This window comes from Canis lupus, chromosome 8 (assembly GCF_003254725.2).
Source record: "Canis lupus dingo isolate Sandy chromosome 8, ASM325472v2, whole genome shotgun sequence".
Lineage (NCBI taxonomy): Eukaryota > Metazoa > Chordata > Mammalia > Carnivora > Canidae > Canis > Canis lupus.
The window spans coordinates 30,947,200-30,965,415 of NC_064250.1; the positions used below are offsets into that span (position 1 = coordinate 30,947,200).

The window sequence follows — 18,216 nt, forward strand, 5'->3', positions numbered from 1 at the left end:
CATTTTACACTTACACCACATCTCATTTTGAACTAGCCACATTTCAGGAGCTTACTAGCAATAGGTGGTTAGTGGCTAACATATTGGATAGTATAGGCCTATAGGATCCATCGTGATGACACCACTTTCATTACTTATACTGGTCATTCATGCCTTCTCTTTCTTTCTGATAACTCAGGATAGAGATTTAACAATTTTACTGATCTTTTCAAAGAACTAGCTTTTGGTTTTATTGACTTTCTTTACAGTATTTTGGTTGTCAATATCACTGAATTCTGTTATTTCCTTCCTTCTGCTAGTTTGAAGTTTAATTTCCTCTTTTTGTAATTTGCTATAGCAGAAGCTTAGATCATGGATTCAAAACCTTTTTTAATAACTTAAGTATTTAATACTATACATTTCCCTCTATGCATACTGTGTTAGCCACATTCTACAAATTTAATAATGACTTCAAATAATAGTTTTTATTAAAAATTGAAAAGATCAACAGGATGGATCATCACATCCACAAAGTCAATACATACCAACTGAGTTTTCATCATCTTCTATGATGTGACTTCGCTGTCTAGGACGACCTGAGGCCAGCATGAAGTCATCATCCTCTTCCTCATCATTTATAATCCTTTTTGAAAAAGAGGGGGTCTCAACTGCATTGTCATTTAGAAAATCACCAGCATTACTTGTATCATCTCCATCGAAAAGATCATTGTAATCCTCTTCCACTCTGTTAGATACCTTGAACAAAGTAACACAAATTACAAAGTATTAGTGATCTATTTAGATAAACTCAATTACTCAAAAGGCCATTCTATAATATGTATCTGTACATTCTAACAAGTAAGCAAATGATTAGAATAATTAATAAATGTACTTACGAGGATTGTATTTATATTTATGTGAGACCTACTCCTTACTTTAAATGCCCCTATGTATTTATAGTCTATGGATGGGATAGGAGTGTAAGACAGATGTGTATAGAAATAACTGTATATATCCAAATACAAGGCAAGATTTTACTCCTCAAAAGTCATTCACCAGAAAAGTCACCTAAAGTCCCTGTAAAATAGAAGATATTCTCTCATTTATTTTTAAATTTTATTTTGCTTTGATAGGCTATGTTTGCTTTCAGTGATCTCAAAGTTAGTTTTTGTGGAGGTTATTTTTATGCTTATAAAAGTAAATGGACAGAACCAATAGACAAAGCAAGCAAGAAAATTCAAAATTAATCCTTGATTCCTAGGAATATGAACATATCATTGTAGATCCCAGATATGACTATAAACAGTTTCTGAGACACTTTATTTATTTGTTGGGTAATCTCCACACTCAACATGGGACTCAAACTCACAATCCTGAGGTCAAGAGTTGCATGCTCTACTGACTCAGCCAGCCAGTGAGATCACTTTAAAAAGTGAACAGTAAGCAGATACATTGTAGAGTTCACAAGTAACTCCTACAGGATAAATAAAAACTGCATAAATGTTAAGCCAATGGAAACTTATAGTTTGGTATAAAATTCTAATGAGAGCACCATTAAACAGATTCAAAAGGGACTTTATCACAAATCTTTTAGATGGAAGTACACAAAATTATGTTCTAGAAAAGAAGTGTTTAATAAAATGAGATTGAGGGTAGCCCGTGTGGCTCAGCAGTTTAGTGCCGCCTTCAGTCCAGGGCATGATCCCAGAGTTCTGGGATCAAGTCCCACATCAGGTTCCCTGCATGGAGCCTGCTTCTCCCTCTGCCTGTGTCTCTGCTTCTCTCTGTGTCTCTCTCATGAATAAATAAATAAATAAATCTTTAAAAAAAAAAAAAAAAAAACAAAATTTTGGGGGATTTTCTTATTAAAAAATGAGGATTTTTGCCTTATACTAATGAGGAATATAAAGTGTTAGAGGTATTGTGACAGAAATACGTACTGTGAAGAATAAAAGCAAAAAGAAAAGTGGGCAATTTTGGATATAAGGGTTAAGGTTTTAGAAGAGGTAACCTTTGAACTAAAACTTTCATAATTTGCTTTCTGTTTTTATCAATGCTATACATACATATAAATTGGTCAATTACAAAGTTTATCATAACGAAAACAGTCCTCTGCACAGCCTCCAACTAACTTTTCTGCTCTTTTAGATGTTGCTTTTGAGATCTTCCTCCATATCTTGTTATCTTTTAATATCTTCCTCCTCGAGATTAAAAAATATCCTAGTGCTCTGTTTTTTATTTTTCAGTTTTAATCATTATCTATTAAATAGATATTAACTTCCTTATATTAAGATGAGGACTGGGCAGCCCAGGTGGCTCAGCGGTTTAGCACCACTTTCAGCCCAGAGCGTGATCCTGGAGACCGGGGATCGAGTCCCACATCGGGCTCCCTGCGTGGAGCCTGCTTCTCCCTCTGTCTGTGTCTCTCATGAATAAATAAATAAAATCTTAAAAAAAAAAAAAAAGATGAGGATTTGGTGCAATTTTCAACCACCTCTACTCTCCTGTATGTATGTACACTACTCTCCTACCTCGATCCTCCCAATATAGATATTTTCTCATTTTGGTTGGATCAAAATACAGGATGTAGATTATTATAATCATATAAATGCTATTCATGGTTGAATAAAAATAATAACAGTTTATTATTATCACTTATAAAGCGACCATTCTAATTCTAGAGACCATTCTGATTCTATACGTGATTCATTTAATCCTCACAATAAAACCCTAGGTGGTAGACATTATTCTATTATTGTTTTATAAATGTGGTATATTATGATCACTTTTCCTTCCTTTTATAACTCTTTTTCCTAGAGATAAGAATCTTCTCTCTAATTAAGTCTTTTTTCTTGGACAGATTCCTCAAAGATGATTCTTCTAGTCTCTTGCCTAAGAAGCTTAAGTAAGCACTGGCTGACAATGCTCTAGGAGCCAAGTATGAAAAATAAGCTGGGAATTTTAACATCCAAGTATACATACTTCCATTTAATCCTTTTCAGTAAAGTATTTCTCTTCCACCCAATGCTGCTCAACTGTACCCCATGTACCAACCAAATACTTTCTTTGATTTACCTTTTCTAGAGGACAAATCTCCAGCATTCTGCCAGAATACACATGGCCATGAGGGAAGGCAGTTACCTCGCTGGGCACACTGATTTTGAGCCTGGAGATGTCTGTTTATGTATTAAACCAAGGGGCTAAAAACAGAAGAGTGAAAAGTACCTCCTTGGAGGTACCTAGTACTACCAAATTCTGAATCATTGGGGGATTCAGTCAGGCAAGCTGAACTGCATCCCCGCTTTCCCCCAACTGCAATCTTAGGACTCAATTTTTTGACTTTTTGAGAAGCTAGACTTAGTTTCCAATCATGCTTCTATTTTCCAGGGTTTCCAGGTATCAGCATCTGAATAGACATAAATGAGTATGTGAAGTGTGTGATCTTTAACTGGAACTCTAAACCAAGATTTAAAATATGACTAGGTGTATTTGCCAGGCAAGAATAATAATGAACAAAACCAAGGAGTTGTATAAAACAAAGCGGACTGTTTAAAGCAGTTCAGTAAGGCCAGATAGCTAACCATTAAGAGATATAAAGGTAGGGATGCCTGGATGGCTCAGTGTTTGAGTGTCTGGCTTTGGGATAGCTAACCATTAAGAGATATAAAGGTAGGGATGCCTGGCTTTGGCTCAGGGCATGATCCCAGGATCCAGGATCAAGTCCCACATCGGGCTCCCTGCGTGGAGCCTGCTTCTCCCTCTGCCTATGTCTCTGCCTTTCTCTCTGTTGTGTGTCTCTCATGAATAAAGAAATAAATCTTAAAAAAAAAAAAAAAAAGATATAAAGGTAGCTCTCAGAGTTAAAGCTAATTCAGAGCAGAAAGGTGTATACGCTAAACTAAGTTATAGTTATTAACTCTAATTTTTATCTATATTTATTTAAATTTAAATCTCTAGAATGCCAGGACACTAAAATAGTATTTCACAATGGTATTCTTTATAAAACCAAGGAATATTAATAGGTATTATATGGAGGGGAAAGGTTTCTCAGTAAAAGATATTTGGGAAACATTAAACAAGTTTAAACAGTTTTCTTTATGATAGATTACTGAGCACCTAATATGAATTATAATTTTCCAAGAAAGTAATGTATTTTGTGATATCTTCCAAATCCATATGCCCACAAGACTCTGAAGAAACTATTCTACCATCTATTACTTATTACCTTACTGCTTGATGTCTTTCCACTGGGTTCACAAACATTCTCCAGGAGCCCTAGATTTCCTTCTGCATCAGTATAAGCTATTCGACTGCAAGTAGGATGCCATGCCAGGCCACAAATTGCATAACCTTTCTCATGTTTCACCCTAAAAATTAAAAAGTGAGTTCTTAAAACACTACCAATACAAACTATACATTTCTTTAGGCAAATTTTAGTTAGAAAAAGTTAAATGACTTCTGACAAACTAATAACTATATTTGTATTCTGACAATAACTGTAAAACTTTGAAATGTTTCATATTAAAACAAAAATCTAACAGAAATAAGCAAAAAAAGACAAAAGAGGGGTGCCTGGCTGGCTTAGTCAGAACACCCAACTCTTGATCTCAGGGTCATTGTTGAGTTTGAGCCCCACACTGGGTATAGAGATTACTTGGGGGAAAAAAAAAAAAGATAAGTTGAATCATACCTTTCCATGCAATCTTTGGTTTCCACATTCCAAACTATAATTAAACCATTAATACTCCCTGCAGCTAAATATTGCCCACAGGGAGACCAGGTTACTATATTCAGAGCCTATAAGGAAAAACAATTAATAACAATCTGCACAATTTGAAACTAAACACTTATTTTATTATCAAATTCATATTCTGTGTAACTTCTGATTAAATCGATTCATAAACGGCAAGATAGTTTGCTTATTTTTTAACTTTCTTTTTCAATAATATTCAACTGTCAGTAGGAGCTATTACTTTGTTTACCATGAGAAAATTATACTGGCACAATTTTAAAAGCAAAATCTAAAAACTGTTATCCTGAAAGAGAGATCATACAAGGTACCCTCTCAGCTGTCACTATCAAGATGAAGAAAACCACAGTTAAGTGAAGTGAACCATATTAAGCCATTGCTGACCTACTGGGCCTCTTGTTTCCATAAGGGCCAAATGGGAATGCAGAAGAGAAGAGAGAGAGAGTATTTAATATAGAGCAACAACCTCTCTTGCTCTAAAATTCCAGAGTCTATGATCACAAGTATCAATGAAACTCACTTAACTATATAGGCTAATTACTGATAATGTGAAAATAACACGCTCCAATACTATGTTAGGGTTAAATTTGACTTCTTATAAATTAACAGATTTTCTTATGAAATTTCACAAGGAGAGAATTCAAATAGGAACCAGCAAAGACCTATCTACTGTACAGTTACTGGATAAAGAAAGGCTGAGCAGCAAAAGATGAACACATGCACAACAATCTGGAATTGTTCTCCATTTCCAACACTTAACTACAACTGTATTTAGACAATGTACTATGAAATATTCCTGTGGGCTAATTAAAGTTTCATTTACAAAACCTACCTGAGAGATGAAATTATCTGAAAGATCATACTGATTATTCCAAGTTTCTCTTCTATATAGCTTAACAGATTTTTCCACAGGAACTGCCAGTAACTATTAGGAAAGATGAATGATTTAAACAAAAGTTTACATTAGAGAGGAAAAAAAGCAAAAAATTTCATCCAAATAAGACTATGAAACATAAAAGCAAAATTAATTGGTAACTAACAAAACTCAGAAAATTACTTAAAATTTTGATGAGCAAAGAATGAGTGATCACTCTATTGCTTGCACCAAAAACCAGAGCACTTGTTACATATTTTTGATACTACTTCTCAGGTATTTAAGCCCTTTGGATCTAAACATTCATCTCATTTGCCAAAAGAAAAGAAATAGATCCAGAATGCTGTAAATATCTTAAGAAACAGAAACTTATCTTCTTACACATTCTTCCAAAGAAATAGATTAATAGAAAAGATAAACAGTATATTCTTCCCACGTTTATCCAAAAGAGAAAAGAATTGTATTATTTATGAACAAGAAAACTTTAATTATATTGATTTTAAAAATTAGATTTAATATTTCACGAGTAAAGAAAAAATGCATACTAAATTCCCCAACTTTCACTTTAATGCAGAATGTAAACGTAAGAGTTCACAGGATACAGAGGGCATATATTAAAAGAAAATCTCCCTCCAGCCTCGGTGTCCATCGAAAGATGAATGGATAAAGAAGATGTGGTACATGTATACAATGGAATATTACTCATTACTCAGCCATTAGAAACGACAAATACCCACCAAATTTGCTTCGACATGGATGGAAGTGGAAGGTATTATGCTGAGTGAAATAAGTCAATTGGAGAAGGACAAACATTATATGGTCTCATTCATTTGGGGAATATAAAAAATAATGAAAGGGAATAAAGGGGAAAGGAGAAAAAATGAGTGGGAAATATCAGAAAGGGAGACAGAACATGAAAGACTCCCAACTCTGGGAAACGAACTAGGGGTGGTGGAAGGGGAGGTGGGCGGGGGGTGGGGGTGACTGCGTGACGGGCACGGAGGTGGGCACTTGATGGGATGAGAACTGGGTGTTAATCTATATGTTGGCAAATTGAACACCAATAAAAAATAAATTTATAATAATAAAAACAATGTTAAAATAGAAAAAAATAAACTACAGATGGTATAACTACAAAAAAAAAAAAAAAAAAAGAAAGTCTCCCTCTCATCCCTTAAAATCCTATTTCTAGTTCCCAAAGGTACACATAAGCAGACTACACAAGAATGCAGACTACACACACAATAAGCAGTAGCATTCCTTTTTTTTTTTTTTTTTAAGATTTATTTATTCATGAGACAGAGAGAGAGTGGCAGAGACACAGGCAGAGAGAGAAGCAGGCTCCTCACAGGGAACCTGATGTGGGACTTGATCCTGGACCTGGGATCACGCCCTGAGCCAAAGGCAGATGCTCAACCGCTGAGCCACCCAGGCATCTCAAGCAGTAGCATGCCTACTGCTCTATAGCTTGATTTTTTTTTTCCACAATATTATCAGAAAACTATTCCCAATAAGGACATACAGATCTACCTCATTTTAACAGTTGCAGAATACCCTACTTCCAGGAATACCAGGATTTATTTAACCAGTTCTCTATTAATAAACATTTAGGATGTTCTTATTCTTTTACTACTATAAACAGTGATGCAACATCTTCCTTATATATATCCTATAGTGCATTTGTACAAATATGCTTATAGGATTTATGCCTAGAACTAGTACTGTTGTTCATTATGATAAAAACTGCCACACCCTCTTCCACATAGTATATACAACTTGATGTTTGGCCATAGGACAAATGAAAAACAGGCTGTCACAATAGTTTCTATTTGTATTTCTTTTGGTATGAAAGGCTGCATATACTTTCATGATAAAAGTCATTTGTATTATCTTTTCTGTTTATGTCCTTGGCCATCTTTATATGAGGATCTTATTGACTTGTTTTAAGTTTTTTTGGAAGATTTTATTTTTAAGTAATCTCTATACCAACGTGGGGTTCAAACTCATGACCCCAAGATCAAGAGTCACACAACCCTTCTCCAAATGAGGCAGCCAGGCGCCCTAGATCTTAATGACTTGTAAGAACATTTTTATAAAAGACTATCTATTTATTTATTTATTTGAGAGAAAGAATGTGAGAAAGAGCACTAGTGGAGGGAAAAGCAGAGGGAAAAGCAGAGGGACAAACCTATTCACCACTAAGCAGGGAGCCCAATGCAGGGATTGATCCCAGGACCCCAATATCATGACCTGAGCCAAAGTCAGGCACTTAACCAACTGAGTCACGCAGTTGCCGAGTTATAAGAACTTTCTGAATATTAAGAAAATCAGCTTTGTCATATTGTTTCAAACATTTTTTTCCCAGTTTGTCATTTGTTCTTTGACTCTGAAATATTTACCATACAAAAATGTTTAATTTTTATACTGACAAGTTTATTAATCTCTTCTGAAAAATTTCACATATACAGAAGAGTTGAAAGAATTATATAGCAAATACCTACAGAGATTCATCATGTGGTAGGAAGCCTTTAAGATGGTTCTCAAAGATTCTTAGCTCCTGGTATTCATGCTCTCTGCCAATATAACTACTCAATCCTCTTTTCTCTACCTTTTCAATATACTTAATATACTAAATCTATTTCTATTTAATAGATAGCTATCTATCTGTGAGTCAATAGCACACTTCAATTCTCATAGCATCATAATCTGTATATCAGACTAGGTTAGACTCCACCACTTTTATTTTCCAAGATATGTTTTCCACATGGATTTTATAACAACTCTATGGTTTCCTTCAAATAGCTGACATTTTACATTTGAATGTTCTCAAAACTATTGGTTAATTTAGGAAAGAATTGATATTGAAAATTCCTTACAAAGAATGAACTATATACATGTTTTTGAAGATTGTATTTATTTGAGAGAGAGGGAAGAGAGTGAGAGAGAGAACAAATAGGGAGGAGGCATAGAGAAGTGGGAGAGGCTGACTCCTTGCTGAGCAGAGAGACCAACATGGGGCTGGATCCCAAGACCCCAGGATTATGACCCAAATAGAGCCATCCAGGTGCCCCTGGAACATATTTTTCTATTTAAGTCTTCTTTTACTCTTCTTGATAGTATGTTAAAGTTTTCTTTATATATAACTCTTTCACATTTTTGGTAAATTTACCGTTGTTACAACATCTTTTTTGATTTCATAGTAAATGCATCATTTTTCCCCCACCTTATTTTCTAAATGGCTATTATCTATATATAGGATTGTTACTGGCTTTGTATATTAGTCTTTTTCCAACTACTTTACTGAATTTTCTTACTAATATTTTTCCCTTTATTGATTTATGATCTCCTTATATTCAAGCATTTCATTTATAAATAATGAGCATTCTCCTTCCTCTTTTCAAGTTGTTCCTTTCTATGTCTATTAGCTACTACCTGCAAATTTGTTAAAAGCTACTAGTAACTACTAGTAAGAGTAGACATAACAAGACTGTTTCCAGAGTTGTTTCATTAAATATAAAAGTAGGGATCCCTGGGTGGCGCAGCAGTTTAGCGCCTGCCTTTGGCCCAGGGCGTGATCCTGGAGACCAGGGATCAAATCCCATGTCGGGCTCCCGGTGCATGGAGCCTGCTTCTCCCTCTGCCTATGTCTCTGCCTCTCTCTCTCTCTCTCTGTGTGTGTGTGACTATCATAAATAAAAAGTAAAATAAAAATAAATAAATAAATACATACATACATATAAAAGTAAAGGAGAATATAAAATTAATTCATTCAAAATGTACTCTTCAGAAAGAAACTTTACAAAGTTAAAATGTTTCCTTTTCTAAGCCCAGTGTGGAGCTCAACACAGGGCTTGAACCCACACCACCAGAGAACAAGACCTGAGCCCAGACCAAGAGCCTGATACTTTAACCAACTGATCCACCCAGGCACCCCCAAAGTTAAAATGTTTCTGAAAGCATTTCAATATTAATTAGTTAGCTTAGGGCACTAAAATTTACAACCTAAATGAAACAGTTACAATTAAAAAAACTAAATCTACTACTCTCACATTCAAAGTTGATAAGAATTAGAAGAGATAATTGAAAGTTTGAAAAACAAGAGCACCTACCTTCCCACTTTTTGGCTGCCAAGCAAGTCTGCAGATCGATTTTGCATTTACCACATCATTGCATTTTTGTAGCAGTGGCCAACTAATAGCACATGTCTGATATTTTAAAAAAGAAAGTTTATTTCCCTTTATGAAACTTCTCCCAAAGAGATATGCAGAATGGAATATATTTAATAGGTGTTTTCTTCAAACCAATATATAGCTAAGAAAAAAAGCAACTTAATTCATTTTCATCTAATTACAGTATCTGATTTATCTAAATTTTTAAAAATAATTCAGATATAAAAAGCACAAATTTTAAAGAAATAAGTGTATTTCCTATGTAGAATAAGCAAACAATAAAGTCACTGAATAAACGTATACACACACATTAAAAAACAACAATACATTAAAATCTTAGAGCATCTACAAAAATAAAGAGATCTTCTATAAAATGTTAAGGTATCAAAGTCAACCCTTGTAAACAGTTCAAACATGAAGGGAAGAAACTGTAGCTATTGAGGCATACCTGTGGGGCGGACTTTTCTCATCAGTCATATTATCTCTAGAATGCCTCAGGAAGAATTAATTGTTCCCTCTGCCAACCTCCCTTAAAGGAGGTTCTTCATACCTCCTTTAAAAATTTTATCAGGTTGGTTAGAATAAGTCATTTATGTAACTCTCCAAATAAAGTGTGGCCAAGGTCTTATTTTTGTATCCCTAACATCGAGGTCCCAACACATAGTAGTTCATGGTAGAGTAAATATATACTACTGACTGATTTTTCTCTACTGACTTACAAAACCTGAAAGTGAAATATACATTATTCCCCTTGTGACTGGGTAAAATGCAATTAATCTTCAACATACTTTTGCATTAGATTATTATGGGATTTGATCACAAAAACAGTATTCAATGCTACTCAAACTATAAAGAAAAGAATTATTAATTTGGCTCAATGCTATGGAACACCCCAATTATGACAGAAATGAGCATAAAGTTTTATTTTATTTTTTTAAAGATTTTATTTATTCATGAGAGACACATACAGAGAGAGGCAGAGACACAGGCAGAGGGAGAAGCAGGCTCCATGCAAGGAGCCCAATGTGGGACTCAAACCCCCGAATCCAGGAATCACACCCTGAGCCAAAGGTAAGCACTCAATCGCTGAGCCACCCAGGAGTCTCGAGCATAAAGTTTTAAATTTAAAATGGTAAGTTTACCTGATCTGAAATTTGCCACACTTTGACAGATCCATCACAGCTAGCTGATGCCTGCAGGAATAAAACAATAAATTTCTCTACACTTAGAATCATACTATGTGGAAACTGGCTCAAGAGATACCAAATAGCCTTTTTATCAACTGTGTGAAATTTTCTGCTAATTCTCTTATAATTTTAAACATATTAAAAAAAAAAAAAAAAAGGGTTTACCAGAAAGATGTCCTTAGGATCAAAGGAAAGACTTAAAACAGGAGCATCATGTCCTCGAAATGTCTTCTGTTGGCCGCAATCCATCACATCCACAACTTTGACCAGAAAATCGCTATGAACAATAAGAGTAATGTATAATAGACAATAAATGCCCATACAAAAGCCTCTCCTAAAATCTATGACCCAAATATTTCAAAATCACAAGAGTAATTCATAATTTCTTTATAGCAACTTGTAAAATTTGGCTTCCAAATTTAAGGACTTACCTTTTAATCTTGCTCTGTAAAGATACTAAAAACACAACTCAGGGTTTCCCATTAAAATACAAAACTTCCGGGATGCCTGGGTGGTTCAGCGGTTGGGCGTCTGCCTTTTGGGCGTCTGCCTTTGGCTCAGGGCATGATCCCTGAGTCCCGAGATTGAGACCCACGTTGGGCTTCCTGCATGGAGCCTGCTTCTCCCTTTGCCTGTGTCTCTGCCTCTCTTTCTCTCTCTGTGTCTCTCATGAATAAATAAATAAAATCTTAAAAAAAAAAAAATACAAACACTTCTAAGGTGGCTTCATATCTTAAGTTTCTATCATTTATTAATTAATTAATGTCTCAACCATTTTTAAGTCAGACGTTTTATTTTTTTAAAAGATTTTATTTATTTATTTGATAGAGAAAGCACGAGAGAACACAAGCAGGGGGAGCAGCAGAGGGAGAGGGAGAAGCAGGCTCTCTGCTGAGCAGGGAACCTGATGCAGGGCCCAATCCCAGGACCTCGGGATCATAACCTGAGCCAAAGGCAGATGCTTAACCAACTGAGCCACCCAGACACCCCGGACAACCACTTTTAAAAGTATTATGTCAGGGGTGTCTGGGTGGCTCAGCTGGTTAAGCAGCCAGCTCTTGACTTCATCTCAGATCATGGGATTGAGTCCCACACTGGGCTCCATGCTCAGCGGGTAGTCTGCTTAAGATTTTCTTTCTCTCTCTCTCCCTCTCCCCCTGCTCATGCACACTCTCTAAAATAAACCTAAAAAAACAATAAGGTACTATGCCTTTTACTCCACCACAGCAATTCACTAGTTTCTTTCCTTTTCTCCTATGACAAATAAGCATCAAGAGCAACACCAAAAATCCTGACAGTCCAGGTTACAGTCCAGGTTCTAACCAAAATGATTTTTTAAATTTCATATCAAACTATTATATTTCTTTAATCCTTTCCAGCATTTACTGAACAGGCTATCTGCAAAGCAATAGATCTCAATTCACAAAAAAGCAAAAGGCTGCCCTCAAAAGCCTTTACTGAAGACTTGAATATAAAAACCAAGTGGGGCACCTGGGTGGCTCATTTGGTTAAGCATCTGACTCTTAATTTCAGTTTAGGTCATGATCTTGGGATCATAAGATAGAGCCCTGCATCAGGCTCTGCACTGGGCATGTAGCCTACTTAAGGTTTCCTCTCTCCTTCTTTCTCTGCCCCTCTCCTCCACCACAAAAAATTAAGTAACAAAAAAAGGGAAGAGGGAACAGAGTCTTGAAAATGTTACCCTGAAACCGATGAATGATGCCATTCTGTTCTAATATTACTTTATTTTCTGGTATCAAAGGGCCTTACCTAGATCCAGCAGCGATTTTTGCACCATTCCCATTAAAGACCACATGGTTTGCATTTGTGGTGAAGCGAGTCAATATACCATCTGGAACTCCTTCAGGAAATGTGTGGACTTGAATAGTATTATTAGATACTGCAGTGACCAATTTCCCATTCTAAAAGAAACATTGGCCAAAAAAAAAAAAGTCCAAATCAATTGAGAGTCTCTCCACACTTAACAATCCTATTAAAAAAACAAAAAAAAATCTTACAAATGTAGTTAATGTCAAAAGAAAAATCACCACTCAATGTACAAGTTTCCTGAAGTGTCTATTAGCAAGAAAAACTTATTTACTATCTTTATAGAATTCTGCCTTCACCAGCCAAATTTTTAGACTCTGGATTTTCATTTACTTCTGACAAAATTATTTAAATAGTATTTTTATGCATCCCAAAGTATCACAAAGAGACTCAAGAGAGCTTTTCAGAGAAAAAACATAGCTAGTCTCAGTGAGGGAACAGCATATCAGAAGGCAGGGCTGCACTACAATATAGCCCTGTGTTTCCACAATAAAATCCTTGTGGAGTAGGTAAAATCTAAATGCAGAATCCATGGCTTCTTTTTAAAAACACTAAACAGGAAGATGGCAGAACAGAAGGATCCCAAAAAGGGTACACTTTTAATGATGGGCACTGTAGAACTGCCAAATTATTATATTGTACACCTGAAATGAATGTAACGCTGTATGTTATACTGGAATTAAAAATACAAAGAATCTTTTTAAAAAATAATAAAATAAAAACACTAAACAAACAAAGTTTTAGGAGCTGAAAATGATCAGCAGATACCATTGCTTTGCATAGATTTTGGCCAAGAATCATAAAAGGTCAAGTATCTATCCTAGAACCTTAATTTTATTACCTCTCTAGGAGGGACTAAGTCCTGAAAGACTAAATCATAGTCTACCAATGCCATACACGCTTTGATAAATCATATGGTCAATTTATTAATTCAGATTAAATGATACCTGCCAAAAAACCAAATTACTCAAGTTTGTTAATGAATATATAAATATCCTATAGCAATCAGTATCAGTCATATTGTACATAACACACCCTCCCTGCTTACCTACAGCACCTGTTTCCACTCCAGTGGAAAAAGAACTTAGTAATACAGTGACATGTTACTACTATACAGAAAAATTTGGGAAGATGTATACATCAGTTCAAGTAACAGTATAGATGATTCAGATTTGAACTATAACATATACCTTCAATTACTGGAAAATTGTTTATGCCTATACTGTAATTACTGTAGGCAATTAAACAATCCACAATACACTAAATCTATCATGTAAGCTAAACTAACAATAATTTAAATGTGAAAACAAGAATCAAGGAAAAACTATAGCCAACGCAAGACAACACTGATGATGCTACATGTTCTATGGCAAAACAGGAGAAACACCAACTATTGTGTGCATGTACAGGAATTTTGCCGTCAGGCTCCCGGTGCATGGAGCCTGCTTCTCCCTCTGCCTATGTCTCTGCTTCTCTCTCTCTCTCTGTGCGACTATCATAAATAAAATAAAAATTAAAAAAAAAAAAAAGTTTAAAAAAAAAAAAAAAAAGGGATCCCTGGGTGGCGCAGCGGTTTGGCGCCTGCCTTTGGCCCAGGGCGCGATCCTGGAGACCCGGGATCGAATCCCACGTCAGGCTCCCGGTGCATGGAGCCTGCTTCTCCCTCTGCCTATGTCTCTGCTTCTCTCTCTCTCTCTGTGCGACTATCATAAATAAAATAAAAATTAAAAAAAAAAAAAAGTTTAGGAATTTTGCAACCTACTGTACTTTACTTGGCAGACAAATCTCCCAGTAGAATCTAAGCATCTTCATTTAGATCTAGTAGAGAATTTTGGTAATTCTTTAATAACACATTAATTGGTACTCTATTCATGTGAAAATATTAAAGTATGTACCTGTACTTACCCAGAAGACCTGAATAAAGAACTTACTTTGAAGTTAATTTCCAACTAAATCACTATCGGTCCTTGTCAACTAGGAAAATTAAAAAAAGAAAACACCCAAAGGATCAGGGATTTGGTCAGATCACTCTTCTCCCTGGTGCACTGAAAGGAATGGATCCCAGCACAGCACAGGCTGTCCTGAGCTCCAGCCCACTGTGTTCCTTACCAACTGTGTCATTTGCCCTTCCTCAGAGCTTTGACTTTCCCAAGAATAAAACAGAGGTAATTCCAAGTACTTGCCCATATCTTTGTTAAAAGACCTCGACAATGTAAAATACCACGCAAATGTTAACTATTACTACCAGTTGATTTATCTCATTTTCACTATTTTGGAGAGTGATTTTCTCTACTTTGTTCTCAAACAAAACATCTAACCGTACTTCCATATACCACTGACTCCAAGAACAGAAAGTATATCTATAAGCAATTATGTTTAAATGAAATCTGTTGTAAAATTCTCAGCTTAACATGGCTATTTGGTAATCTCATTTCAATGAAGTATCAAATTATTCTTAAAGCCAAAGAAAATATTTTAGCACAGACTATCAGACTTGTAGTGGATTGAATAATGGTCCCGAAAAGTCATGCCTAAATCCTTAGCCCAGGTACCCGTAAATATGATCTTATTTAGAAATAGGGTCTTTGCAGATGTAGTAAGTTAAGGATCTAAATCTAGTGACTGGTGTCCTTATAAAAATAAAAACAAAAACAAAAACAGAAAGATCTGAGACACAAAGACACAGAGAAGAAGGCAATGTGAAAATGGAGAAGGGAAAAGAAAAAAAAAAAAGAAAATGGAGAAGGGGTTGGATGATGTTTCTTCTAATCAAAGAACACTGATGATTATCAAAAACCCCAGAAGCTAGGAGAGAGGCATGGAGAGGCACTTTCCCTCAGTGCCTCCAAAGGAGCTAACCCTGTTCACACCTTGATTTCAGGCTCCTTGCTTTCTGAATGGTAAGACAATAATTTTCCACTATTTTAAGCCACCAAGTTTGTGAAAATTTGTTACAGCTGCCCTAGGAAGTTACTAGAAGACCACTTTTTTCTTTATAGTCTTTTCATACACAAATGCAGTGCATATATACTGTAGAAGAATAATAACAACATGAAATTATTCTGGGCAAAAAGTAAATTTCCCTGCCCTTATGAAGTAATTTCCATTAACATTTTGGGGTGAAGTCTTTCTAACTTTCTTAAATACACACACACACACACACACACACACACACCCATATATATCCTTTATTTTAACATAGACTACATAATACAGACTACTTTGCAACTTTTTTTCAACTCACTCTATCTCTGTAGATTAAGATATACAGCACTTATTCATTTTCTGTGTGTGTGTGTGGTTGCATAGTAATACATTACATGAGTATGCCAAAATTTATAAAACAGGGGCACCTGGGTGATTCAGTCAGTTAAGAATCTGCATTGGGCTCAGGTCATGATCCCTGGGGTCCTGAGATCCAGCCCCAGGTTGGATCAGGTTCCCTGCTCACCTTTCTCTCACCATCTCTCTCTCACATAAATAAATATTAAAAAAAAAACTTTATAAAACAAATTCTCTTGAAGGACACCTTAGTTCTAAGTTAAGCTATTATAAATAAGAGTTTCACTAATATCCTTGACCACAGAAATATGAAAGTGTTTAAGAATTTACTCAGGGTATGGGGCACCTGGGTTGCTCAATGGTTGGGTATCTGCATTTGGGTTGGGTCATGATCCTGGAGTCCTGGGATTGAGTCCCACATCTGGCTCCCTGTGGGGAGCCTGCTTCTCCCTCTGCCTCTCTCTGCCTTTCTCTCTGTGTCTCTGATGAATAAACAAATAAAATCTTAAAAAAAAAAAAAAAGAATTTACGCAGGGTAAATAGTCAGAAATGAACCTAGTAGATTCCAAGTTTAACACACAGTATCAATTTACTCTTTTTTGAGAGAGAGAGTACAAGTAAAGGGGAAGTGGGGGTGAGAAGCAGAGGGAGAGGAACAAGAGGAGCACATGCTGAGCACAGAACCTGACATGGGGCTCCATCCCACCACCCTGATAGCACGACTTGAGCCAAAATCAAGAGTCAGTTACCCAACAACTGAGCCACCCAGGAACCCCTCAACTTACTTCTTAAAAAGCTCCCCAGGGGTGCCTGGGTGGCTCAGTTGGTTAAGTGTCTGATTCTTGATTTCAGCTTGGGTCATGAGATGGGAGTCCCACATGGAGCCTGCTTAAGATTCTCTCCCTCTCACTCTGCTCCTCCCCTCTCTAAAAAAACAAAAAACAACAACTCCCCAGTTACACTTCCAGCAACTGTTTACAATAATGTAAAATAATAGAAAATATATATTGGTCTCTGCTTCCCATTCCTGGCACAGATTTCCTAAAACCCTTGTAACTTCCTAAGTAAGTAAGACTATTAGAAACAGCTTTTGTGGGATCCCTAGGTGGCGCAGCGGTTTGGCGCCTGCCTTTGGCCTAGGGCGCGATCCTGGAGACCCAGGATCGAATCCCACATCGGGCTCCCGGTGCATGGAGCCTGCTTCTCCCTCTGCCTGTGTCTCTGCCTCTCTCTCTCTCTCTCTCTGTGACTATCATAAATAAATAAAAAAAAAAATTTAAAAAAAAAAAAAAAAAAAAAAAGAAAGAAACAGCTTTTGTTCTAATATTTGATCTTTGACCCCAGTTCCTGACACAAATCTCCTAAATCCCTTCAAACTTCCTAGGTGATAGAAATGTTTTTTGTTTTAATAGGGCAATTCTTGGTGGGCTCCTGGATAGTTTCAGGATGTGAGCTAGTCATCAGAAAAATCAAACCATGATTAGAAGCTTGGAACTTTCAGCCTTACTCCATCATCATCTGGGAAAGGAAGAAGGGCTAGAAATGGAGTTAATAATCAATCATATCAATGTAACGAAGCCTCCATCCTAATGGTATGGGGTTCAAGGAGCTTCCGGGTTGGTGAACACATCCTTGTAAAAGGAGGGTGGGAGACCCAAACTCCATGGGGAAAAAAGTGCCTTCCATACTTCATCCTGTGTATCTCTTCATCTGGCTGTTCACCTGTATCCTTTATCTATATACTTCACTATATAATGAATTGGTGAGTGTTTCCCTGAATTCTGTGAGCTGCTGTAACAAAAGACTGAATCCAAAGAGGGGAGTCAAGGGAACCTCTGATTTGAAGCCAAGTAGGACAGATGTTGTAGGTAACCTGGGGACCTACGACTTAAAACTGATATTTAAAGTGGGGGGCAGTCTTATGGGACTGAGCCCCTAACCTGTATGGTCTGTGTTCCCTCCTGTTAGTGTCAGAATTGAACTGAACTGTAGGACACTCAAGCCAGTATTACAGAGAATTGCTTGGTATGGGGGAGAAAAAACCCACATATCTGGTGTTAGAAGTGTTATGAGCAAGGTAGTAGTATGAGAGTAAAGGAAAAAAATAGAGTGTTTTTCCTTTACAAATACTTCTCCAAACCCTCACTA

At 36.3% G+C, this 18,216-nt stretch overlaps 1 protein-coding gene across 3 annotated transcripts in view; it reads right to left on the minus strand.

The window, feature by feature from the left end:
- WDHD1 (WD repeat and HMG-box DNA binding protein 1) overlaps positions 1 to 18,216 on the minus strand; it is a 62,168-nt gene that overhangs the window by 33,584 nt on the left and 10,368 nt on the right. For 2 of the 3 annotated variants that reach the window (XM_025442356.3, XM_025442355.3), the window contains exons 4-11: positions 12,730 to 12,881; positions 11,125 to 11,236; positions 10,915 to 10,965; positions 9,713 to 9,808; positions 5,562 to 5,654; positions 4,670 to 4,776; positions 4,205 to 4,346; positions 525 to 735 (exon numbers count right to left, since the gene is read on the minus strand). In XM_025442356.3, the coding sequence (XP_025298141.3) occupies positions 525 to 735; positions 4,205 to 4,346; positions 4,670 to 4,776; positions 5,562 to 5,654; positions 9,713 to 9,808; positions 10,915 to 10,965; positions 11,125 to 11,236; positions 12,730 to 12,881 (964 nt within the window). The remainder of the gene's footprint in view (positions 1 to 524; positions 736 to 4,204; positions 4,347 to 4,669; positions 4,777 to 5,561; positions 5,655 to 9,712; positions 9,809 to 10,914; positions 10,966 to 11,124; positions 11,237 to 12,729; positions 12,882 to 18,216) is intronic. The other variant, XM_025442357.3, reaches the window with a different exon arrangement.